This window comes from Polyodon spathula, chromosome 10 (genome assembly GCF_017654505.1).
Source record: "Polyodon spathula isolate WHYD16114869_AA chromosome 10, ASM1765450v1, whole genome shotgun sequence".
NCBI classification, from domain to species: domain Eukaryota; kingdom Metazoa; phylum Chordata; class Actinopteri; order Acipenseriformes; family Polyodontidae; genus Polyodon; species Polyodon spathula.
Genome location: NC_054543.1, coordinates 36946687 through 36973082, shown reverse-complemented (window position 1 = coordinate 36973082; position 26396 = coordinate 36946687). Strand labels below are relative to the sequence as shown.

Sequence of the window (26396 nt, the reverse complement as noted above, 5' to 3'; positions counted from 1 at the left end):
AATGAAATTGGTTAGAATGGTAGAAGAATTGTACAAGCTTTAGGGTTAGGGTTAGTTTTATTAACCATGTTGTGACATGGCAGAAGCTCTGCTATGCATATATTGTAAATAAAGATTAATTATTTTCAATTTAAGTTTGGCAGGGATGGGGTTAACTGTCTGTTTTGGTCCCTGTACCTTGTTTATTTTGTGCAGGCCTTGTTTGTGCTTATTTGGTGTTAAAACACATGGGCAACTGCACTTTACCTGCAACTCTCTTTATCTTTGAGTTTCACTCCTGCTGGTAACAGCTTGAGCTGTGACACCGTCCTGCCACATTTGGAAAGTGTTATAAGAAATAATAAATCAATGAGCTAAATGAGTGTGAGCAGTAATTTGGGCCCAATGAAATGTAGAAATAGTCCTAGCATAGCAATCGGTTTTCAGATCCTGTAATATAAATAGAAGAGAATGTAGAAAACTAAGGTATTCCTCTGTTGTACATGGATGAAGACAAACAAATGCACAGCTCAGAACAGACCCAAAAGCATATTTTGCTGCTATTTAGTGCTCTAAAGCTGGACAGTTAGACTGAGTGTGATGTGTAAGGCAGGCCTGCCACTCAGTGGCATTGTTAGGAGTTGGCCACTGAGAGACAAATATGTTCTAGTGCTGAAAGTTGCAGATGTTCTTAGATTTGCAGCTCAATCTAAAGCTAACCAGAATTCTCCTATGGGTACAGTCCAGGTTTTTAAACAGTTTTCAGTGTTCTTGTTACGCTTATGACATCAATGTTTTTTTAAATGCATACAATGGAATACAGCAAAATGACAATTTTAAACTGTGTTCTGATTTGTTAAATACGGAGGTAACCATTGTTACTGGAAGTTGTTAAGTAGGATAGCAACATTACCAATGGGTTCATGATTTTACTGTTAATATCCCTAAAGTGAATTCTGTATTGCAAAGCTTTGTGCAAGTGGGTCAGCCAGACAGTATAAATGAGGTCAGATGTAACAATTATCAAACATATTTGGCAGTTTTATGGAGCCAATGAAAGACAAAATGAAAGACCTGCAACATTTCCCTATGCAATTGATATGGAGGTCACTGTAAAATGCTTCCAATTTCAGGAGCCAAAATAGGCTTAGAAAAAGATACAGTGGGTTATCAATGGTAATCTCACAGCAGGGTTCATGAAGCAACTATTCTGTTGATATACAAACTAACCTCTCATAATACATTATCAGTAGCTCTTGGAATACCAAAGGGAAATTGCTTTGCATTTTTCAGCCAGATCGAAAGCACTCATGATTCTGTCAGTGACTATCACAAACACAGTAAAGGTTGAGTGTAGGGATCTAAAGACAGATTGCTTCTCACTGATTAAGACTTGTCTCTGGTAAACTGCAATACATTTCTACAGTTTAGTAAGATGATAATGACTGACATGGAGGTCTTTAACTGAGTCATTTGATATCCATTACCCCTCAAGTCATTCTTAATGATTAACTACCCAATAAGGACCAGCATGACTATTGTTGTTATAAAATGTTTTGTTTAATAGCAATGTTATATACTTCTGTTCTCATACAGCGGGACATGTGATAAATTATATGTGTTGCCATCATACAGTGGTGTTACCAATAATTGATTACCATTAATTAAAACTGATAACATTGTGTAAAGTTCATTATTTGCCACTTGTTTTACAAAAAAAACCAACATGTTCTCATTAGTTTATTTTTAAATCAAAGACGGTTGTCATACAAGATTTCATTAACATTTTTCAACAGTGACCTGCAGCTCTCTGTCTGGTTGATGTGGCTTACAATATTCTGTTATGTTTATAAGAGCCCATCATGTTTCAGTAAATTTAAATATTCTTCTATACAAATGATTATAACAAAGTACTAGATCAGGGCTTCTCAAACTCTATCGTAGGGACCCCCTGTGTCTGCTTTCATTCCAACTGAGTTCTCAAAAACTTAACTAGACCCTTAATAGAACTGATCATTTGCTTAATTAGACTTATTTTTTTAATTGTTTTCAGCTCTTGAACAGTTGCCTATTTCAAGTTAGCTATAACATTTGTAACAAGTAACTTGAACTGCAACTGTTTAAGAGCTGGAGACAAGTAAAGACTCATACACTATTGTTATGCTTGTGTGTATATAATGTGGATCTGCATCGGCAACACGAAACTTTAAAGTTTAACTGGCTTTCAATTGAAATGTGTCGGTTCAGTGAGACCTTAAAAGAACATTATTCAGAACCGCTGTATTTGCCCCGACCCTAGTACACAGTGACTTTATGTTTCCGTAAATCAGATTTGGGAAAGCAATATCAGTATTGTATTCTAATTCTAATTATTACAGTTTAGCAAAGTTGCTGTTATAGAAATTTGATTATTGATCGGTGCAAACAATATTTGATTTTATCACAGCAGATTCCATTAATCCTAATCAATAGATGGATCAATAATATATATTGTTGTAGTGCAAAGGTGAGATTGAATACCCAGTGTTCCAGATGTTGTGAGGCATGTTGATTTCTTTGTCTAAGCTGGGTACAAACATGAAAGCTATTGTGAAAAATACCTGCATTCTGTAGTGTCAGTATATTGCATTAAGAATCACATTAAAACCTAATAATACACAGCACGCTGCTTGGATTTGATTTTTGTAATGTTTATTTGGTACTTTTACTGGTTGCTTTCTTTCAGGGAATGGTGAAGTAACCCACTTTTTTCATACTCCTGGCTGTCTATAACCTTAAAGAGCCAATAGTGAAATAGAAAATTGTAAATGTTTTCTTTTAGAAATGTCAATTAAAAGCCTTGAAACCTACTAGCAGAATAATTTCTTCAAATAAATAGTGGGTAATGTTTGAAAAAGGTTTGCAGATAAGGAAAATGCCTTAAGACTATTTGGAATGTTGTGGAACCATTGGTATTTGTATTAATGGTCCCATTTGTCAATATAAACTAGACATTAACCAAGAAACAGGTTTTATATACTAGAACCTTGTCAACAGCTCTGGGCCATAGGTTGTGTAAATAGTGAAGGAGGCTAGGACAATAATAATAATAATAATAATGTGTCTGAAATTAGTCTGCTTTGTTTTCAGGTCTTTTTTTGGTCCACTCAGCCCTATGCAGTCACGTTGTCATTGCTGAAGTGTTAACGCTAATCATTTTAATGTGACATGCCACAGGAAACTGTGTGGTAACAAACCACAATGAAGGTTTGAAACAGCTTGTCATTGATAGAAAAGTCATATAAAACTGTGGTTTGACTGAAGATTAGATGTCATTTGAACACACACCTATAATAATGCATAGCAAAAATATATGAATATATAATTTAAACTAAAATGTCTCAGGAGGAATGGTACAGAGCAAATGAGGTAAGTCATTTTTAAACATTACTAAAGAAATGATGCATATTTATATGCATTCCTCTATGTGGAGTGTAAAAACAATTGCTGATTTTGGCGTGTGTTATATTAAAATTAATTGTTTTAATAGCCTATTATGCAATGCAATACTACATTTAGAAAAGAGTGTGCCAGGGCATTATGAAATTGTAGTGTAACTGCCAGCTTTTTAGGTTTTATATAGAACCATTCTTATATATTGGACAACATTTATAAATCCTTAAAAATAAAAATGACCTATTATCTAATATACACCTAATAATAGGTCTCAAATGTGAACATTGCAGTACAATTGGGTTCATACTGCTAGAAATCTGAAGAACCTGGACAAAAGGCTAACAGCAAAAGACTAAATGCACCATGCAATTCACTACAGAATGCACAGGAATCCTCTTAAAACTGGGACTAATATATTTCTGAATGCAAATAATAAAATGTACTGTCTACTGTGAAAATAATCCAGATTTCTGTTATTTGTAGGTTTTGGACACATTTTCTTCATCACATCCAGTAGTCTATTGTCCTTTCTCTGGGGCTTTCTTCCACCTGTCTCCCTCAGACAATGCCCTCTATCTGTACCTGAATGATACTGCAGGAGATTCTGGTAAAAGCGTGCCAGCCTTGGAGAAGGACTCAGACTTTTCATCCTCTAAAGATGATCCTGCAGTGATCTATGGAGGTGAAAAAGAATTGCAACAGTTTGGTGTATTTTGTGTTGATCTTCAGAAATTTAAAAAGACCCATAAAAAGAAGGACTGGCATAAAGGCATATTGTTAAAGAAAGTGAGTGAGTATTACATACATTCAAAGAGGTTAATTATTTTCCAAAAATAATTGTGACTATATGTTTATATGTATAACCTTTGACCCCTTACTAATAATATTATTATTTGTATTTGATAAACCAAATAACACAATGACCTTGAAGTCTCATCTCTGTGTATTCAATAAATGTTTCGAGACTTTTGAAGTCTGCAGTGTTTGGGGATCATGAATCTGTACATATGAAATATAATGTATATCTTTACTTGTTTGGCATAATGGTTGATTTACATACAACAAGACAAGTATAGCACTAAAAAAATCTGAAAGGTTTTACCTGAATTTGAATTACATTTTCAATGTTGTTCCACATCCTGAAGCTCCTGGTTGCAGAGTCTGGATTCTACAGAGAAGGAATAGAGTGGTTGTTGGGACATAATTTGGGGTCTGGAAAATTTGGCACTGTCTTTGAAGTCATTGATAACAGTAGCCAGTTTAAATGTGCAGCAAAAAAGGTATGGTATACAAAGAAAAATTACAATAATTGGCTTTTTTATAGTCTCTCAAAAAAATTATTAAATACAATAAAAACAAATAAATCAAATCTTCCTTTATTGAATTCAGTTTTTGAAAAGTTATAGTTTTGCTTCTCAGTCACCACACACTTTCGAACATGTTTACATCTTTTTTTAAGGTGGAGTTGAAGGACTTTAAACAGGGAGAGCTTGAGATCTGGAAAGCTTTAAGTGGTCCCCATGTTGTGGAACTGTTTGGAGCTGTTTTGGCAGGAGAGCATGTGATATTCTTCATGCAAATGGCTAATGGTATAAATACATACTCCAGTATGCACTCATTGTAAACACTAAGTAAGCCAAATGATTGTACTGAACTCATATAAAATGTATTGAACACAATGTACAAAGTACAGTAGCTGAAGTCTATTTGCCGCTAGGGTCCTTGAGTCTAATACTATAGCTAGACAAGAGTCATTTGGTAAGAATTGTTAATTTCATTGTTGCAACTCTGAAGTTCCAACACACTGACAAAAGACACTGACTTCAGACAAAATATCTTTTTTTCATAAGTGCAAACAGTATTTCAATTATCAAAACCAGGAGTGTACAAGAGTCCAAAATGATCAGCAGTGACTGTGCGCAGAAATCTTGGAAGAGTACTTCCTCATTAAAATGACATGCATATATAAAGCCAGGTGTGTTTTGAATAACTGTATTTAGTTTTTAATTATTTAATTTTTTTTTTCAGGGGAGAGGAGGTGGGCGACTTACATTATCAAATAATCTTTTCAGTAAAGTGTGTACAGAAAGGTTATTGAAACTACTTAAAATAGCAAATCTGTAGTTGTAAATATTGTCAGACACCTGCAAATTGAAAGATAAGAATTCATCTTTTTAGTGAATTGTGCTTCTGGTGGAACAAACATAACATTATGCTAGAGTATGTTCGATACAAACAATACCATGTTGCTTAAAAGCATAAGAATATATATATATATATATATATATATATATATATATATATATATATATATATATATATATATATATATATATATATATATATATATAAAATGACTACTTTTTATTATTAATTTTTTATCATCATCAAGCTACATGTATTTAATTTTCTTTGGACAGGAGGCTCTCTCAGCCAGCTAATAAATAAACAGGAACGACTTTGTGAGATGCAAGCTCTATTCTATTTCAAAATGATTTTAGATGCCTTGGAGTATTTGCAAAAGCAAGATATTATTCACAATGACATCAAAGGTGAGCTTACTAAATGATTACGAGTTTTTTTTTTCCAGTTCTTTGTTAATCAATCAGTCAATCAATGTAGTGTTGTAACACAAACATATCATTTTTCTTCCAATTTAAACCGGAAGTTTAACCTTAACTGTAATTGTGTAGCCTTTAAAAAACAACAACCCATTCTGTAAATGGGATCTTTATCTGTGGTTACTTCATCTGTGTTCAAATTGTAGGTGACAACATGCTCCTCTCAGACACAAGACAGCATCTTTTCCTTTGTGACTTTTCTTTTGCTGAAAAACTTTGCCCTGGACAGGAATTGATTTGTAAAGGTGAGGTGGCAATCACAATTCTATGTGTAAGCAGCTGAAGATGGTTTCAGTAAATACAAAGTGAACATTTAAAAATAAACTATTCAACCATCATGCACAGAATAGATGGTTTACTTTAAAATATGAATACTTTCTGTGTATTTACAGTTAATCTTAATATTAACCCAACAGAGTACAGAAGAAAGGAGAAACAGGTATACAAACTGCAAAGTCTAAACTTTCCCTAGATTGCTAAAATAGCCTCTACTCTCAAGTTCTATTTCCCAAAGGCAAGTTGCAAGGGAGGACTCAGACACACATGGCACCAGAGGTTGCTAAAGGCACTGGTCACGATGGTAGAGCAGATGTGTGGAGTGCCACCTGCACACTGCTTCACATGATCAACGGCAGGCACCCATGGATAAAGAGATACAACCACCTTCCATCTCTAGATGTGGTGGTAAGTATAGATGCTGTTTATTCTTTAGTGGGGATATGAATGAAACAACATACTGGCACTGACGGTGCTTCTTGGTTTAACCATTTGGCTAATCCAAATGTATAGATAACTGGTTGTTTTGAAAAGTCCTTATGTAGATTCCCTTTTGATTTCTAGGTGGCAAATAATAGCCCACCGCTATTTGAAATTCCAAAGAATTGTCACAGGGAAGTGAAAAGACTCATTAGGTGGGGGCTGACAGTGGATCACTATAAACGCCCATTGGCCGGTACCTTACGAGATGAAGTTGATACAGTTCTGTCTAAATGTAAGAATTGTTAACAAATATAATAAAATGCATACTGTCTGTGTCTATTTGTTATAATCTTGAGTTGTGTTTACTGGCAGTATATTTTTCTTCCAGTTGGATATCTAGCATCCTCACCTATTGAAGAGAATTGTGAAACTCTAGAAGCCTGTCAATCCTTGGATATGAAAGACCCAATCGATCCAGTAGAGTGTCAGTCATTCAGCTTCAGATCAAATCCAATGCATTTTTTGCTGGACCAGGATGAAGCATTAAAGGTAACACTTTCATCTGTTTTTTAGGAAATATTGTTTCTTCATATTTGTTGTTTGTTTAATTACAATCTTCATTATTGGTTTTAACTTTTGATTGTAATTGTCTTGTTACTTCAATATTATATACACCTATATCCTATGTACAGTGCATTTCAAATGGAAAATAGCTTTTTTAACCTTAAAATGTTTTCAAATTTGAAGGTACTGATAAATGCACGCTATAAATCCAATCAGTCCATATTCTTGTGGCACCACAGAACCTTTTGTCACAAGTAATCACATTGTTAAAATAAAAGGCATGCATTTTCCAAAACGATTTTGATTAGCAGTAAAGAACTGCTGTAAACCTTTCACTTGGCAGATAAGTACCTTTCAGAAAGCCACACCAACCACTTTGCAGTCCATTGTATATCATGTGTTTTTCACATATATTATGAGCTTTTGATTTGTATATTGCTGTAGAAATTGTGTGACATCAGTACTTGTGGCACAACCTATCTGAAAGTAATATATGATTCATATGATCTGTATCAAAAAGGGTAAATTAGTACTACATTGAACATCTTTAGAGACTAGTAAGACAGGCAAGACTGCAAGAAGAGCAGACGCTGTTGTTGATCTATATGTTAAGAGTAATATACTTTAAATCTGTCTTTACCACAGATTACAATACTTTCCAAATTGGTCATTAAGTGTGATAGTATTATTGTATTACAATGTGTCATGAGTCCAGCTTTCTAAGAACTTTGAGGAATACATAGCCATTTTGATCAGGTTTCATGTGAATTAGAAATGTTTCAAGCAGACAAAAGAACTGTGTTTATAATTTCTTTGAATAGATACCAGTTCTTGTGCCAAGATGTGCTTGGAACAACCTTCATTTATACAGATATGTATTTATTATTTGTTTTAATAACAGACTAAAGATAATTTTTCAGAAGTCCCTGAAGCATCATTGAACTGGACCAATAGCCAGGGAGAAGGTGGTAATAAAATATCACATTCCCTGAGAATGGCAGTTGAAGACGACAGGTTGGAGATTATTAAAGGTAGGTTAGGTATTTTACTATAGGGAGTCTTGGTTTTAAGAAAACATACTTTGTGTATTAGCATTAAGAAAGGTCAAGGTAAAAATATTCTTTTTATCATCCACACTTTGGAACATTTCATTTCTCACATGTTTAAAATGCTACTGTGTGTGTTGAGCATAATTCTCTATTGCTGCAAATCTTCACAGTTAAGAAGGTATAATAATTAAAGCTGCACACCAATAGTGTTTATTTTTCAAACCACCTCATTCAGCTTTTAGGAGCTAGAAATAATCATGGTGATAATAATCTAAAATAACAAAAGAATATGATAGAGAATACACATAATAGCATATGAAAGAAATTAAATATTTAAGGAAATGAAAATATACTAACTGTATGTAAAGTATCTCTTTAGGCTTACATTAACAGTATACCAGAAAAGTTGGGTTAGCCAGGTTCTTCCAATCATTTGCTTTCTATAAAGTCCTTAGTCACAGTGGTTTGGTTTTGTGACACAGACACCAACACCACATGCCCTTAACAACCATTAGCTCAGAATGACATTCATTCCCACTAGCCTGGGCTGGAATTGATCCAGTGACCTAGAACTGAAAGGCTTCATATTCCATATTCCTAATCCCTTGAACTGCCTGCTCCACATATCATCTCAATACAGGTGTAACCAAGCAAGCTAAACCAGCTTTATCAGATAACACCAATGACTGATTGATCTGTCTGGAAAGCTGGACTGCACCGATGTTTTGAACATTTTAATCAAAGACAGAAATACACAATACTAGTTTGAATATTCCAGCAATGGTACTGACATATAGCTTGTTTGTTTGTGTGTTTGGTTGTCTTTTATTTAAGCTTTTCAAAGAGACAGGCTATCAACCTGTAACTCTGCAGAGGATCTAGAAGAATGGATAAGCCTGGTCGACAATTCAGAACTCTTGTTAGAGGACGATGTTATGGTCAGTATCTGAAATCAAAATTATTTAAGACTAAAAGCCAAGAAGACGGTAAATAAAATAAGCAAACCCTGGTTTCAATGCTGAGTCATTAGGATCCTTCAAGAACTATCTAGATTAGGTCATGTGATCAATTAGCTACTGAGCAAATAGGTCACATTGACGACTCTTGTTGTTAACTGTTGATATATTATTATATTCATTTTCAAATTATCTGTGTAATTGTTTTTTTTTTTACATTATTGTAAATATTTGACTATGTACAAAGCAATCTTTGTTGTAGATCCAGTTGAATGCATTGTGCAGTGTGAATCTTAAACATCTCTCTTCTATGTTCTGCAGGAATAATGTCAGAGCACAGACTGGAGAAGAGAGTTTTTCATCTTTCACAGCGTGCACATAGTTATATACAGATAAAGATTATTCCTTGTGATATGCTATTTTGCCCTATTTATTATCATCATTAGCATCATGTTAGATTGGTTTTACTGGTGGAGGTGATACATGCTGTTAAGCTGGGTCATATTTTTTTAAAGCATTATCTCTGCTTTTTAATTACTTTTTTAAAACTACATTTAATCTTTTTTTTTTTTTACTCATGTTCCTTCCTAATATCAACATTGAATGACCGGCCACCCAAAAGCAAGATAAAAGAGCAGAAAAAAAAAGATTAAGATCATCTAAATACACAATGTCAAGAATAAAAACAAAATGATTGTCATCTTAAGGAAAACTGTCCGCTTTAAAAAAAAAACTTAAAAAATAAAACACACACACAACTGCCCTGTTATTTACTTGCACATATGCATACTGTGTCTGCTATGAATTTTGTCTTATTGTTATATATCAATAAAAATGAAATAAAGGACAGAGTTGTGCAATATATTTATTTTCATTTATTAATCTGATTAACTTGAAAATGGGACATGAAACTCTAACCCTAAAGATTTCTATCAGACCAGTTGATGCCTAGTCCCTAGGCCCCAATGCTTGAAATACTAGTTCGCTCTCTGTTACTCAGGTCTGTGGTTTTGCAGAAGTGTGGATAACAGATTGGGGATTGAAAGGTTAACAGTACAGTAGACTAACGACAGTAATAGTAACTGGAAAAATGCTGTTTTGATTTAGCGTTGCTATAATGTAGTCATAAGATTAACCCAATAGAAGTACCATGTACACTTTGTATTTAACAAGCATCAAAACACAGCTGCCATGCATGTCATGACTTAATGTGTAGCCATGCTCTCACCTTACATGAGCACTACGTTCGCAACCCTGAAATATATATATATATATGGCATTCTTCAACATGCTTGTAAATTTTAATCATGGCTCTGAGTGGCAAATACGTTGAAAGAGAACACACATTGCCACTATCGGCAGCCAAGAGTGTAGTCTTTCAAAGGGATAAATCTGCAAGTATTTAAATCGTTCTGGGTCGATTACAAGGCCATGTGTTCTGAAGGAAGTAAATACTTTTACTGAAAGCCACTGAAAACAATGTAATCATTGAACTGCTGTGTGTGTGTGTATGTATGTATGTATGTATGTGTATGTATATATATATATATATATATATAGATATATATATTATATAATAATATATATATATATATATTTTATAGTTTTTATCCAAAGTAGCCAACTTCCCAGTGTTTCAGTTTAACATGTTTAACATGCCTTTGAGGTGTGTTTGAAAACAAACATTGGATGCTATGGTAACCACACATGTATATATTTGATTCTAATGTATTTCACTCTAATGTCATTGTGATATCATTCACTATATAGCTAATGATGTACAATCTATTGTTCTTTCTATTTAAACCTTCAGGCATCATGGTATCTATTCATCCATTTATTTTCTTTTATTCTTCTATACTGTACATTATCTAATTGTATTTTTTTCTAAAACCACACACTTTAGGTAATCTTTAGGTACTGATGCATATCAGTAGGTTTTGAGCAAAGATCTGTTTGAATAGATCCTTGATCAATTTTAACCAAGGTGTCTAAGAATTAAATTTCACATTTTGTCCTCCTCAAATCCACCGAAATGTTAGTGTGGATATCATTGATATATTGCAACAAGAGTAATTTGTGCGCTACAGGTGCTGACCAGTATATGGTAACTGTATGTAGTTTCAATGGCTTACCAAAAATAGTTTCAGATGACATTCATAGTCGTACTCTCAACATTTTAAAATGGCTCAATGCATAACTCCTGCTAATTTGTATTAATCAAAAATGTTCTTTATTTGTTAAAAACATGGCGATAAAACAAACAACGTGTTTCGACATCTAACGTGTCTTCATCAGGTTTACATTTCATATGTGACATTAAAGATGTTTCTCGTATTTGTATCCAGTCTCTTGTACATTGCTATTAAGCTACAACACGTTCTTTGCACATATGTCTCAAATTAAAGTAAATATTCTGAGTAAATATTTAACCCTTATCTGGTAGCCTACTGTATTAATGTATTGGGAGGGGTAAGAAAAGTCCCCTTTTTTGTAAAATCGACCAAAGCATTTGCAAGCATGTATTTATTTTATTTTACACGAAGCAACTCAATGACAATTAGTCTTATTTTTTAATACATACAGACCTTCAGACGTGTCTAAATTACTTCAGTCAACCCACCCCCACCCTTTTTAGTAGTTTTATTTGTTGTTTGTTTTGTTTTACTAGTTCTTTTCCTGGTTAAAATGGAGTGGGGATAGGGGGATTTTAAAATTCCAATAACGTGCATATACATTGACACCAGTCAATCAAGCAACCCGCGATTCTCAAAAGATTAAGCGACTTTTTGCCTACTGTAGCTGTTCCAATAAAACGCCAGCCTATTTCATAGTTGGGGTTTGTCGATCCCAGCATTCCATGGTTCTTTATTCCAAGTGCCACGTAATTGCGGAATTGTCCCTTGTTGCTGACGGTTACGTTGACTGTTGCACCGTCTGCTCTGGCCTGAACTGAGGTGGAATACATCTTTATTATAAAGATTAAAGAAAGCTGGAGACATGGGGGGCTCGCAGAGTTTCGAGATTCCCGGCGGAGGTTCAGAGGGTTATCATGTGCTCAGAGTATGCATTTTATGTTCTTTTTTTTTTTTTTTTTTTTTTTCAAAAGATGGGTAGTTAGTTTGGACGGAGTACAAGAGGGCGTCTAAATAAAGTCCACCATCCCCAGAGCGATTGAGCCAGGTTAGGCAGTGTACTTAACCCGAGGACAGGGATTTCATCGCGGCCTAGTATACTTACTGTCGATGTCGTAACTTAATTTTCAAGTCACTCATTTCATTTAGACGATATAGCTTTGTATTCATGAATACAATAATGTGTCATAGTTCTTGAATTACATGTTGTTGATGTACATACGTGGCTTTCATTTCCCATGCAAAACTACCAGTGTTACAAGAAGTACAGTGTCTGCTGAAATCCCATGTTTGCTCGTTTCAGATTGCCAGCGTGTCGTATAAGATAAAGGGTTATCGCTTGTTTGCACTTGAGAAAAAATAACTGATTTTGAAGAGCTGTAATGCACGGTGCTTCGGTTAGTGTTATGCGGTTGTGTTATTATTCTTCTTGTGCGGTTTGGGCACCAGTAATGAGTTTCGAAGTTCATGTTTTATAAAACAACTCGAGTCATTAAACTGAATTGTAGTTCACCACAGTGTAATTTACTAACTATTTGGAGTAATATTAATAGTATATTTTAGGGTGGTATGAAAGTGACGCATCATAGATGTACTGTAAGAATTTGGCAATCCCAATCCTACACACATTGTTTTAAAAGCTGTTGGTATAAATCCCCAGTTTTGCAGTCTCTTTTGCAATCCACATTTGCTGAACAGGTTATTTATACATGTATAGGCTTCATGCACACAGTATAGCTCTTCAGTCCTCAGTTATTTAAGGTAAGAGTGTTGACATTTTATTGATATATTTAGCATTTGGAAATTAGATCATCTCTAAACAAAATTCCTCAGTGTTTACTTAGTGAGTGAAACAAGTCTAGTTATATTGAGTGATCTGGTAGTTAAATATTAAAATAAAGTGTGTCTATGACATTTTGGAATGTCATATTTTTGAATGGCAATTTGCCAAGGCTGCCAAATAGTTGTGCACACTCTAGAAGATTTTCTCCCAGCTGTAATTTTTTGGGAGCTGACAGGAACTTTCCATGTTGTCATCAACATCATCAGCTGCCGGATAACCCTTTCTTAGCTGTTTTTTGCCCAGCTAATCAAGTCTCATCAAATTTGAAGTGAAAGAGAAATGTTAAGCCTTGCCTATAAATATAGTCTTTTGTTAATTATAAATGTGTAATAAATTAGTTCTGGAAGGTTCAGACATTCTGCTGCCCTGGGAAGTACTTGGATGTAGTGGAATCCATCTTAACTTTGATGTCAAGCTTTAATGTTGTTGAGTATCACATGTTTGCATAGGCACCAGGTACAGACCATGCATTGAAAACTGGTTTTCCGACTTTTGCAGAAATCGTACTGTAGTTTCAAACAAATTTGAATACGTTTTCAAGGGGCATGACTACAGCTAGCCTATGTAGCCCAATACAACATACGATAAAAAGCTTTGACATTTGACATTTTGGGGGTATGGGTAAGGACCAATAAGATTTGTTAGTTTGTGGGTGATGTCCTTTTTGACCTGATTTTATTTGTAACGTTGTAAAGTTTGTAAAGTTTACAAAGGTCCCATGTAGCAGTGATGGAAAAGACTCCCATTGCATAGCAGTTTGAACCACTCATGTTTTCACTTTGAGTTTAATAAGGTACACTTGAGCTTGTTATATACACACTGGAACTAATATAGCTTGTAGTAAAACCTGGAATGGTTGAAATTGCCATGCGATATCGTCTTACTTACGTCCCTGTGTAGTATCTGGAAGTATATAAATGAAATGAAAGCTTTGTTCAGGATTAAAAAAAAAAAAAAAAAAAAAAAAATACTAAGTTGAATGATAAGTTTGCAATAAAATTTGTTTAAGCCAAGTGCAAGTACTTTTCTTTGAGACGTTTTGCATAATGTGGTTGCACCCTTGATCATTATTCTTTACAAATCACCCAAAGATATGTTTGGATAGCTGTTAGTGAGATCTACAAACATTAAGCAAAATATGCTGGTATCCAGAGATTTGGGATTTTTGGCTGAGATTTGAAGTTGCATTTGTCATGCATTCGAGCATTACTTATGGCCACTTTGGTGAGGTTAAATTACCATACAGTTCTATCCAAACTGGCTATTTCTTCAATTATCTGTTCTCTGAGGATTGATCTAGAGCAGTGGCTTATAACTCAGTTAATGGAGTGCCGGTATCCCACCTGGTTTTTGTTCTAACTATACCCTAAATTAGTTAATTGGACCAGTTAAGCTTCTAATAAGGTGCAATAAAGTACTTTAGGGTGCAGTTTGAATAAAAACCTGCAGGGACACCAGCCCTCCAGGACTGAGTCGTGCATCTCTGATCTAGAGGAAAAAGTAACAATGTGGGCTTCCAATGGCACTAGCTTGGAGCTGAGGGGTTATGAACTTGCATACTGGACTTGGGACTTTATTGTTATGATGACACATTTGAAACTACCAAAACCTTACTTAGTTGGATTTTAAAAACCAAAAAGTCATAGTAAAGTTTTTTTTTGTTTTTTTTGTTTTTTTTAAATAAGTTGTTGTGCCTACCTATGGGGATAATTGGTTGACTGACCTACCGTTTGTGAAAAAGCCTTCTCATGCTAGCCAGTCAGTCAATTTCAGGCACAACTGAAAGTCTTTGGTTTAGGAGGTCTTTGATGACAGTCAGTCAGGTGTATTTCAAAGGTGATGTAAACAGGGAAGATTTTTTTTTTTTTTAAAGAAAACTAAATTCCATGTTTTTTTAAAACCCAGCTAAGTAAGGTTTTGGTAGTTTGAATGCATGACAAATGCAACTTCAAAAATCCAAAATCCTCGGGTACCATAATATTTTGCTTGATGCTTGTAAAGCTCATCAAAATCTATACAAACATCTCTTTGGATGATTTTTTGAAGTCCCCTCACGCAAGTTATGGCCCAAACTTTGTACAAATAGCAAAACTTCTAATTTGAAGGGGATTTAATGGCCAGTGGTGGGACTTGAAACCACATGTTTTTCACAGAATTTGGAAGAGTGGTACCTAAGGGTCTTGCAGCAATACTTACATTTTAGGACCCACATCCCCTACAGGGTAAAGGGTTAGGCTGAAGTTTGAATAAAACTCGTCAGTTACCCCTCATCTGGCAATTTTCCAGAAGTGAGTAGTATGCAGCTAGTATTTTTTTTTTCTGAAAAGCTCTATTCAATACGAGTAGAATGAGGTGCTACGCATGATGGTAACATCTAAATTGCACCCAGGGTGATTTTTCTGGTCAAGGCCCCATTCTCACCTTAGGTTGATCTTTGCAAGGTCACATATCGAATGGGATATGTTTTGAAAAAAAATCATTTCTGAACTCATATCAGAAAACCCCCATGTGAATTTTTCTATGAAAATCTGAGACAGTCAGGCAACGAAATGTCCCTTTTCTGGTTGAGTTGGTGTGGAAGGACCCCTGTGTGACGTTATCACGCAAATAAGTCATGAAACAGCAAAAGAATCTCACCTTATTCCTCAGCAAAGCCGTACCAAACCACACACACACACACACAAACAGACAGACAGACAGACAGACAGACAAGAATGCAAAATGTGCTGCAAATGTAAACCTCTCGTATAGCCTGTTATTAATGTTGTAAAGCACAACTAACCAAACGTGTTGATTTGTTAGCAAATCGGAAACTACTTTGTTATTATTATTATTATTATTATTATTATTATTATTAGTAGCAGTAGTAGTATTAGTAGTAGTCTTAGTAACAGCTCCGCCTTTTCAGCCACACAGAACTGGAATGAATTGTTAGCATTAATTGGAATGTTGCGCAATAAGTAATGGATATAGTTAACAAACAACATAAATGTACCATATGACTTTAAATAAAGACTTTTGTTTGCATGTTTATAATATTACAAAACATCCACGTTTCATTATAATGTGTGTGCGTTTAGCGGATTCTGCTCCTGGCACTTCTACCGCAGCTACAGACCAGCAGTCACTGGCTTCTCAGAGCAGAGGCAGGGTATAGGGACTGGCAGATACAGGAGCATTAGGATGCTCAGCCTGGTACTCTGCCTATAGAACTCTGCCTATAGAACTGCCAGTACATGAAGCTACTCGGGAACCTCGTATGTGTTTTTACATATCCACCTGTTCTCAATCTTATATTCATATAGGCCTAAGGATCTATAAACCTCTTTAATTAAATACACTTTCAGATATTATGCATATCTATTTAAAGAGTAAAACTTAGTAGAAGTTTTATATACTTAGAGTATTACTTAGTAGAAGTTTTATATACTTTTCTCTGTGTGTTGGAAGTCTTCAAGGGTCCAAATCAATCAACCTGACCCGACCACGAACTGACAATTATATACCCGACCTGATGTAAAATTCTTATCAGGCCTGGATCCGACCCGGCCTGAAAAAACAGTGAAACGCTTTTCTTTTCCCCAGCTTAGTATGTGTATTGACTAGATACCGTATTAAAGCAGTGTTTTTTTTCAGAGTCATGCATGACGCTCTCCTCATGATATTCAGAGTCGTTCTTTTCCTAATTACTAGGCAGACACTGACATTTCAATATCCCCTCCCCTAGATGACTACGAATTGAGTAATCTGCGTCGGTACAGCCGACTATTTTTTCCTAAATCAGAACAGCATAGCAACGCATTTCCTGAAAAGTACGGCAAAAGCATTGTGAGGAATACTGCCATGACTTGTCCATGTAAACGCCGTCACTTAGCTGTTGAATCAAATGATTTTGGATTGGTTGAATCACATGGAAAAGGCAAATATCCAGTGTTATCCAATGTCCACAGTTATAGTGAAAAGCCATCGGCAGTGCTCTTTACTTTTGAAAATGTTCTGTGGATTTCAACAAAATTACCCAATCCTCCTTTAATTTCAGGTACAAGAGAATTCTCCAGGACACCGGGCAGGGCTGGAGCCATTCTTTGACTTCATTGTTTCAATTAATAACACACGATTGGTAAGTTCTTACATTTTTGTGATAGTGCTTGAAGGATTTATGAAGTCATAGTAAATGTTTATGTTTCAGCACAAAATACAAATGCTTTAGTGGTCTGCTAAAATAATCATGGCATCTGGAGTGTATGGGAAAACATAAACAGGTAATTTGTACAGAATTATTTACTTCGTGTTTCAGTATAATTAATGGGTGTACATGGAAGCTTGTAGGTATTCCTCCTATCTGTAAATTGTGAATCTAATAAAGAAGCATGCAACTTGTTATGAGGTATTGTGTGGGTCTTGGTTTAAGGCACAATTTGTAATTCCACTTAAGAATTAAAAAGTCCTCCCATGATGGTTTGAACACTTTTGTAGACCTAATGTTGTTGGTGCTGATGTACCAGTCCTGTGTCTGTACAGAATTAAGGGCTCTTTTCATTGTAGTTCTGTGCTGACAGACACTTGGGCATGGAATCAGTAAGGGTTTGTATCATAGCTGGTTTAATGCAATTTATCAGGCTGGGGTCTTGTGTTGTGGATTTGCCTGTCCCAATGAACCCTATTCTGAAGATGTGATCACTTGCAACATCCTTGGATAGGAGAGAGCAGTATGTGCTTATGTTGTCCTTTTTATGGTTCTGTACCAATTACAGCAAAATTATAACGTTACACTAGGGTGTTCTGTTAATCAGTTTATACAGTATAAGATGTACTTTATCTAAAAAATATACTTTTTTGTGTCCAGCTGTAAAATTCTGAGAAAAAAAGACAATTTAATATCAAAAATAAACCTATATATGGGATCCTTACTCAAATCATTTTGAATTTAGGTTCATTGTACAATTCTTTGCAAAAAACCACTCTGCACTTAACATTAAAAACATGATTGTCTTCTTAAGTACCCACCTCTGGCCAGAATGTGATTAATCAGTTGCCAGCACTGGATAATGTAAACACGAGTAGAGACATTGATGTCCTATTTAGGGTTGTAGCCAAAATAAATAGCAGAGAAGTAAAGTGCAAGGCTCCTTTTCAGTGTTCGGTGAAAGACACAGTGATGTTCTCACACATTAAAACAAGTAATTTTCAATGTAGTAGTAGAAGCAAGACATTTTGCATCGTAGCTTCCACTTAAAATGGAGTTATGCAATAGAAGTGTACTGCCTGCTGATGCAAAGAAAGTTGAAATTGTTGCATTGTCTTTTTTAATATTGGTTGCATTTAATGAAGTATAGTAAAACCAGTCAAAAGTCTTAGTATTTCCATTAATGTGCCATTATAAGGGGTTTATTGGTACTGCAGTTTGAAAAGCCTGTGATAAGTGGGTCAAAAGTACAGTTGCCAAGTTTACAAATAATGGCAAGGTTAATGACCCCTACCCAAACTTGGTATATGAAGTTCACTAGGCTGTTCATACAGCAGTGGCGACCAATCGAAATGCATTTGTTTCCAGGTGCATATTGTTTCCAAGTGCACATGTTTGGCAACATTTACATGGTACTACTGAGAGAGACAATTCTGCAGTAGTGACTTCCAAGACCAGTATTTTGTAACTCTTTCCTAGCCTGCATAGTATAATTTCCCTTTCAGCATTCCTTTCAAGGTCACTACTTTTGTCTTTTTTTTTTTATTTGCCATTTATTGAGCAAATTAAATGTCATGGAAGTTCCTTCTTTTTCTTACACAGGTCAAGCAGGGAATTTCAGCTCCTTCTAATGCTGAACCGGTGAGCTATTAGAACCATACTTGGGAGCTGAGTGGGCACTCCATTTTGACTTGTTTGCAATTTAAAGTGAAAAAAAAAGCAAGGAAAAGAAGAGAAAATTGCATTCAAAGAAAATATATGAGCTGTATAATATAAATTCTGATTCAGAATGCCCCCCCCCCAGATCTTTTTCTAGTTGTTAAAAAACTTTTACAACTTGTTGTTTTGACAGAATAAAGACAATGACACCCTTAAAGACCTGTTGAAAGCGAATGTGGAGAAGCCAGTGAAAATGTTAGTGTACAGCAGCAAAACGCTTGAGCTGAGAGAGACTACAGTGACCCCCAGTAACATGTGGGGAGGGCAGGGATTGCTTGGAGTCAGCATTCGTTTCTGCAGCTTCGAGGGTGCCAATGAAAATGTCTGGCATGTATTAGTAAGTATATTTATTGCTAGATTTGGAGCCTAGTGATGACAAACATCAATGTCAATTCAAAATTGTTGAACAATGCTGTTATAGTTGACTGCTGTACTATTTTTCTTGTACCGTATTTCTACTGCAAATGCATGCTCATATTATGCAAAGTAAAAAATACATTTGCCAGTGTTTATTTTCTTTTGGCTTGTATACAAGCAAAAGGGGCATTGTGTATTTATTGTCAGCCTGTAACAATCTGAAAAAAACCTACATCTTGATAGTTAGCAACCTGTAACCACTTACAAGCGCACACTCGAGTAACGGTGCTGTGCTTCTGTTTCCAGAAATGTGTACTGTGAGTGAAATAACAGATCAGTATTTATTCTTTTCCAATTAAAATGTAATAGTATTTAGTTTTGTACTGTGTGTATTTTGAATGTAATTCGGTATTACAGTTACAAACAGGAGTTTCTTATCTCCTGTTGCATTATTAACTCGGATGGAATAAATTTTTTGAAGCAATATTCACTTTGAGCAGAATACACTAAAAGCAGTAATTAACTTTGCATGTTTGATTGTTTTTAATTGAATGTTTAAACTATAGGATTAAGTGCGTTGAAAGTTTAAATATATATATATATATATATATATATATATATATATATATATATATATATATATATATATTGTTTGAAATCTTTGAATCCAATCACAAAAGCCATCATGAGAAGCCCTTCAGTAGAGTCCTCAATTTATTTTTATGAAACATTTGTGTAATTGTCTATATTAACATGTTTGTGTATCGCTGTATAAGGAAAAACTTTGCACCATCTGTTTCATTCACTATTGCAAGTAATAATATTGTATTGGCTGGTAGTGTGATCTGTGTACTGCAATTATTAATTCTTCTGTGGAGGAATGTGAACAACACATGTATCTTGACAAAACCAATGAAACTTGGGTACTTTTCATGTCTTCTATAATTAACTTTTTGTCTTTTTGTTTATTTGTTATCAGGAAGTGGAGCCAAATTCCCCAGCTGCACTAGCAGGACTGCGACCCCACACTGACTACATTATTGGTGCAGACACTGTCATGAATGAGGTAGAGGTAGAATTTCTTTGAAAGAATGTGGTTCGTCTATAAATGTGCACTACCTTCCTTCTTTGCTGACCTAAGTTACTTTTTTTTTTTTTTGGTAACTATAACAATAATTGGAATTAATTTGTATGAAATTGCAATACATCTTGGATTTAAAAATACATCTGACTTTAATTAATTATGCCTAAGAGCTTTATGGTTTGTTATAAATTACTTATTTGGATATCATAGATCCCAATTAGCACTAATCATGGACTTTCTTACCGAAGATAACATTATTTTGGCCAAGATTAGTGCTTATCAGGTCTGTGAAACCAGCCAATAATATTTTTTGTTTTCTAAAAATGTTCCTTTTTTTTCAGTCAGAAGATCTGTTCTCGCTCATAGAGACGCATGAAGGAAAAGGCCTGAAACTATATGTGTACAACACAGACACTGACAATTGTCGAGAAGTTGTCATAACACCAAACACTGCATGGGGTGGAGAGGGCAGGTAAGAAGCCTGCCAACCTGTAATTTAAGTGTATGAACAGGGCTCTACATTTAGATTTTTTACTACTGGCCCCTTGTGCAACAGAGGTACTGTTTTTACTGGCCCGGATACAATTTTAACTGGCCCAATAAGAAGTACAAAACGGTATCACCCTGACTGGCAAGTTAATAACAGAGTAATATATTAGGTTGTGTGTCAGTGCCATTCAAAAATAAAATCAACAGTCTTATGGATTATTTGTTTAACCATTCTGATTATGTATATACCATAAGTTTAAATGGTCATAGCTGATCTATTTTTGAAATTTTTAAACTGTTATTGTGTTAGTTTATATACTGTTATTTTTGGCTTCAGAGTTGCTACACCGTCAGTAAGTTAAAGGGCGGAAAAAAAAAAAAAAAAACTCCCAGTTTTTCACTGTGGAGATCTGGTTGTCCTAAATTACATGGACAGTGTGAGAAGCTGAAGTTCTGCTAGAAATTTTGGCCAGACACCAAATGTATTCATTAAATTAGCGAAGTGCTCCCCAGTGCTTTCTTCCACAGCAATATGTAAGAATCTCAAACATATTAAAAACCAGAGCAATACATCAATAGCTGCCATCTTTCAGTATGCCTTGCAGGATATTGTAAACATCCAGTTTTATGCAGATTTCTGTATACCCATAAAATTCTGGTTGCATTCATGGAGATCATTCTGCGCAGATTCTGCCATTTAGCCAATGAGTGCCTTCATGGAGAACATTCTTAGAAGATCATTGGTTAAGTTGGTCAGATTCTGCACAGAATGATCTCTGTGATTGCATCCTTTGTATCCCTTTAGATTTTACGCCTGTGTAGATCAAGATTGCTATACGTGAACACTTAATGTTTCTGAACAGTATTTACATGTAATAAAATTAGTGTGTTTTAAAAGAAAAACACAGTTTTATAAAGTTACTTTTAATCAAGGGTTTTGTGCATTGAGCAACCCAGGAGGCTGAGCGTACTGTAGAAAATCAGTGGTGTTAAATGTGCTGTTTTATTTTGCTACAGAATTAGTTTAGTCTTGTTTTCAATATTTGTTGCAAACTGCGGCAGAACTCAGTGGCAGTGCTTGAGAACACAGCGGGACTCTGGCACAGGAATATTGCACATTCACGTTCAGCTTTGAAAAACTGCATCTGCACAGGCATGGAATCATGCAGGGATACAGAATTCTGCGTAACACCTGTTCACACACCATGTAAACGAGCAGAGTGCACTTGCAAACTGCATTGTGAACACAAATGGACTCGATCCTGAAAAAAAAAAGATTGGTTTTCCTTTCCATATGTTTAGTAACCAAAGGGAGCCCATGTCTCAAATAAAAAAAGTGGCTAAGCGAAGCCTTTCAATATATGCTATTGTAGTTATTTCAGCCATTTAACACACACATTGGCGTCCTTGTCAGAAAATGAAAATACTGTATGTGTACAAATGATACTCGTTTTTTTTTACAAGAAAACCCATAACCGAGCTGTTACCATATGGTAACACCAACGCTAAGGTTAACAGATTTATACTATTATCCTAATAATAAACACTATTCAACAATAATCATAATAAAAATAATCGTTCTCAGATTGTTGTCGCTTGTAGCCTCTCCCAAGTCGCACCAATCTTCCTGCTGATCCGAACGAGTCCTGTAAAGATTGTGAATGGCATTTCTGACCTGAACACATTGTAACCCAAATCAAAACTTTAGACAATTCGATCCCGTCGTCCAGCTTCCATGTGGTGTACCTGGGTATCCATCGGTGCATCTTTTTACACTGCAGACACAGCAGCAGACAAACACCTGCTATCCTGCAAACTATTGCTGTGAGACTGGATATGAGGGCAACTAAATACTGAATTCCCAACAAAAAAAGCTGCTGTTTTATCTTCAAGTCTGAGTAACTGACATTTTTTTCACTGTCATCAAGAAGCCAGATTGTCTTTCTCCCACTCCCCTCTATATTTTCGGCAATTTTTTTTTCATAATTTCTTTCTTTATCATTATTGTTGTAAACACTTTACTTTTGGCTTATTGGTGCAGTTGGTTGCTTCGTTGTAAAAATAAGTAAATTAAAAAAAAAAATGTACACAATTGCCATATCCAGGTAACAAGTACATAGTATCAGATGCTGACTGTACAATTACGCCATTACCTGGGGGAGACACATTTTCCTGCGTTCATGAAACGGAAGCCTTGTGCACTATGCTATATACGTTATACAGTTAAAAAATGTTACTGGCCTAGTTGGGCCTATGGTGCTTCATAACTACCGGCCAAACTGCGATCTCTACCGGCCCTGGGCCGCCAGGCCATGGTTAATGTCGAACCGTGATGGATAAACCAATTTTTTGAATGACAAGTTTATAACACTGTTTCCTATAATAGTCTAGGCTGTGGAATCGGCTATGGGTACTTACACAGGATACCTACACGTCCATTTGAAGAAGGAAAGAAGTTAACTCTACCAGGACAGATACCTAGCTTTCCGGTCAGCCCAGTGAAAGACGGCTTTACAGAAGTAAGATATTTCATGAGTTATGTGGAGTAAATAACTATTTAAGGAAATACTGAGTTTACATGAAACTATTGCCACATGGCTATGTTACATCAGGGAGGTTCCACTCGTGCACAGTTTTTAAAAAGTATCACTTGGATCACATTGAGAAACATAATCTAGAAGAGATAGACCCTCCAGGTTATATTTAATGTCCTTGAGTATTGTCTATGACGATACAAATGAAATTAACCATTTTTGGAATGTAGTAACTATTTATTGGAATGAAATGTCAAAGCTTGTACTTCTCTTTTGTCTGGATATGCACAGAAGTATCTAAAATAGAAAATAGAAATGAAAACCGTGTAAAAAACCAGAGAAAACCAGAGACCTTAACATTTGTAATAATCATATTAAAGAGCAGGTTTTTGTGTTTATAACAAGTAACATGTATTTTTCCCCTGATTTTCTGTTCAGACCATTTAGCTTCTCCTTGAGATGTTACCAGCTGCTTTAATTATATTGCCCTGTGTCATTTTTTTCATTGAAAGAGGAGATCAGAGTATGCCTTTAGAGGACAATTACAATGCCTTCATTATAATGCATGCCTTGTTTTAGTGCAGAAAGTGACTCAGAAGCACATTGCTGATCATAATTATAAAGACTGTTTTGAGGTGTATGGCCATTGCCGTTTATCAACAAAATGTACATCTTTCTTAGGTTCAACTCTCTGCTGTTAGCCCAACACCTGCTGTGCCTTCTGCATCTGCAGGAATAGAAGAAGGGCTATCAGGCCTTTCCATTAGTTCAGCTCCCTCTGCTGTAACAGATGTACTCAACACAGGTAAATATTTCTGTATTCTGAATGTGAGGCGGTATGAGTTCTGTTGACAACCACAAATTTTGCCTCCAAAAAGGAATCTCCTGAAATTAAGTGACTTTATGATTACACAATTAGCTTGGCTGTATGGTGTGGAGAAAATGGTCAGAGGAAGGAAGCATCATGGGTTGCAGTTTGACATGCAATTAAAGCAAAGGCTGATTATAAGTTCTATGAAAGAGTGACAATGGCAGTGTTTTAATGTGGAAAATGTTTTTGAAGGATGCATGACCATTTTACTGGTTTGGATTTCCCTGTGAAGTTTCCTGTGGGGTTTGCTTTGTCTTACACAGGCACTCTTGTGCAAATGTTATAATAAACTGACCTTTTCTTTAAATGTTTTATTTTAAAAAGGTGTCCCAACAGTACCGCTGTTGCCTCCACATATAAATCCTGCTATGGGTACAATGCCACCTCTAAACCCTGCTACTACATTGCCTGGTAAGGATCTTTGTTTCTCTAGGAGAGTAGCCGAGAAGATAATGTTAAGTATGTACTGAAAAGATAACATTAATGTTCTTTTATCTACATAGGTTTCATGCCATTACCATCTGGTCTGCCTAGCCTACACAATTTGCCAGATTTGAATATTGCTTTACCAAATCTTACTCCAGTTTCATTACCAGGAGTTGGAAGATTACCTGTGCCGACAGTTGGTAGGTTTGAATATCAGCTAAAAATTGAACTTGCCATTTCTGCATGTATTTGTTTACCGCGTGTAACCATCAGAACCTAATGCTACATTTGAGCTGAGTTTTTTCTTCTTTACATTAAACTACATTGCAAGTATGGCATTTTTGGAATCAGGTTTATGCAAATATTAAAATCTTAATTCTAAATACTTTTCTCTGCTTCATGAATACATTGGATAGTCTGTTCACTAAAATGTTCTTGCCTGCCAGGTCTCTCCCAACTTCCTCCACTACCACCATTGAACCTGCCTGGTATGGCTCCTCTGACAATGCCTACTGAATTACCCACCCAGTTCCCTCTGGTCACTGGTGTAACAACTGATCCAACTAAATTAATGTCATCTCTTAATTCTGCTGCTGCCACAGCTCCAGTGGAGCAAAGTCCCACCCTTATCTTGGATGCAACATCAGTTTCTAATGAAACAGAACCAACAGTAACCAGTGGAGCTCAATCTTCTGAATCCACAGATGCACAAGCTTCTTCAGAATCATCCTAACGATCGACGTGACACAGCTGGATTTGTTTATCATATTTATTTAGCCACAGAAAATATTCTGAAACCCACAAGGTTATGTAAGACAGAGTAGCCTATTTGGATTTAATAGAATCCTGTAAATATGGAGAGAAAGGAATAATTTGGTGTTTACATTTTGGCAAAAAGGGTGAATTAAAAGCGGAAAGCAAATATCCAAAAGTATGTTAAAAGAAACCTCCAAGCATAATCATCCAATAGGTTTAGATGCATATTTCATCATAGTATATCTACACAATTATCAGTGCCTTCTCAGCCTATATTCTGATGGCTTAGTTGACATTTTCTCTGAAATTCCCTTTAATTTGGTGGAAGACTACAGCGTGATTGAAAAAGGTTACCTTTTTTGTTTTGTTTAAATGGATTGTAAATGTATTTTAACACAATGTATTTAATTCCATCAAGGATGTTTTATTACAAATCAGCATATACACTGTTCGTCTTACATCTCTTTATCCAGTCTTTGCAATCCACAAGATTTTTCTTTTGTTCAGTTAATATGAAGTGTGTGCTGTATCTTAAGTATGCTGCTGAAAATGTTTTGCAACCCACTGCATAAAACCTTTGGAGAGGTGGAAAATGGAACCAATGGAACCAGAAGGTGACACTGTAGGCTGCTGGTCATTAAAAATGTTCTAAAACCTGTTAACCTATGTAAGCAATAAATGAATGGAATTTTA

General features: G+C 35.4%; 2 protein-coding genes and 1 long non-coding RNA gene across 4 annotated transcripts; all 3 read left to right on the top strand.

Moving 5' to 3' along the window:
* The first annotated feature begins 3901 nt into the window (after positions 1-3901).
* Positions 3902-4981, top strand: LOC121321618. The gene is made up of 3 exons (XR_005950962.1): positions 3902-4200; positions 4560-4694; positions 4874-4981. It is a non-coding gene; the product is annotated as an uncharacterized LOC121321618 (long non-coding RNA).
* Positions 4982-6486: 1505 nt separating this feature from the next.
* On the top strand, positions 6487-9630 carry LOC121321948. The gene is made up of 6 exons (XM_041261336.1): positions 6487-6719; positions 6876-7026; positions 7123-7283; positions 8200-8329; positions 9182-9285; positions 9625-9630. The coding sequence occupies exons 1-6, from the start codon at positions 6579-6581 to the stop codon at positions 9628-9630; spliced, it is 693 nt and encodes a 230-aa protein (XP_041117270.1). The 5' UTR covers positions 6487-6578.
* Positions 9631-12208: 2578 nt separating this feature from the next.
* Positions 12209-26396, top strand: LOC121322231 (Golgi reassembly-stacking protein 2-like). Of its 2 annotated transcripts, XM_041261897.1 has the most exons (11): positions 12209-12366; positions 17321-17401; positions 19070-19108; positions 19320-19523; positions 20523-20609; positions 20969-21099; positions 23503-23635; positions 24332-24455; positions 24846-24932; positions 25025-25147; positions 25394-26396. In XM_041261897.1, the coding sequence occupies exons 1-11, from the start codon at positions 12304-12306 to the stop codon at positions 25678-25680; spliced, it is 1359 nt and encodes a 452-aa protein (XP_041117831.1). In that variant the 5' UTR covers positions 12209-12303; the 3' UTR covers positions 25681-26396. The 2 variants fall into 2 exon arrangements, with proteins under 2 accessions (XP_041117831.1, XP_041117833.1); XM_041261899.1 differs by lacking the exon at positions 19070-19108.

Excerpts from the sequence above, each read along its gene's own strand:
- LOC121321948 (XM_041261336.1), top strand. The coding sequence starts at position 6,579 with ATGGCACCAGAGGTTGCTAAAGGCACTGGTCACGATGGTAGAGCAGAT. Across the intron at positions 7,027-7,122 it reads TGATACAGTTCTGTCTAAAT|TTGGATATCTAGCATCCTCA; the intron begins GTAAGAATTGTT and ends TTTTTCTTCCAG. Across the intron at positions 8,330-9,181 it reads CAGGTTGGAGATTATTAAAG|CTTTTCAAAGAGACAGGCTA; the intron begins GTAGGTTAGGTA and ends CTTTTATTTAAG.
- LOC121322231 (XM_041261897.1), top strand. The coding sequence starts at position 12,304 with ATGGGGGGCTCGCAGAGTTTCGAGATTCCCGGCGGAGGTTCAGAGGGT. Across the intron at positions 12,367-17,320 it reads AGGGTTATCATGTGCTCAGA|GTACAAGAGAATTCTCCAGG; the intron begins GTATGCATTTTA and ends CTTTAATTTCAG. Across the intron at positions 19,109-19,319 it reads CTCCTTCTAATGCTGAACCG|AATAAAGACAATGACACCCT; the intron begins GTGAGCTATTAG and ends TTGTTTTGACAG.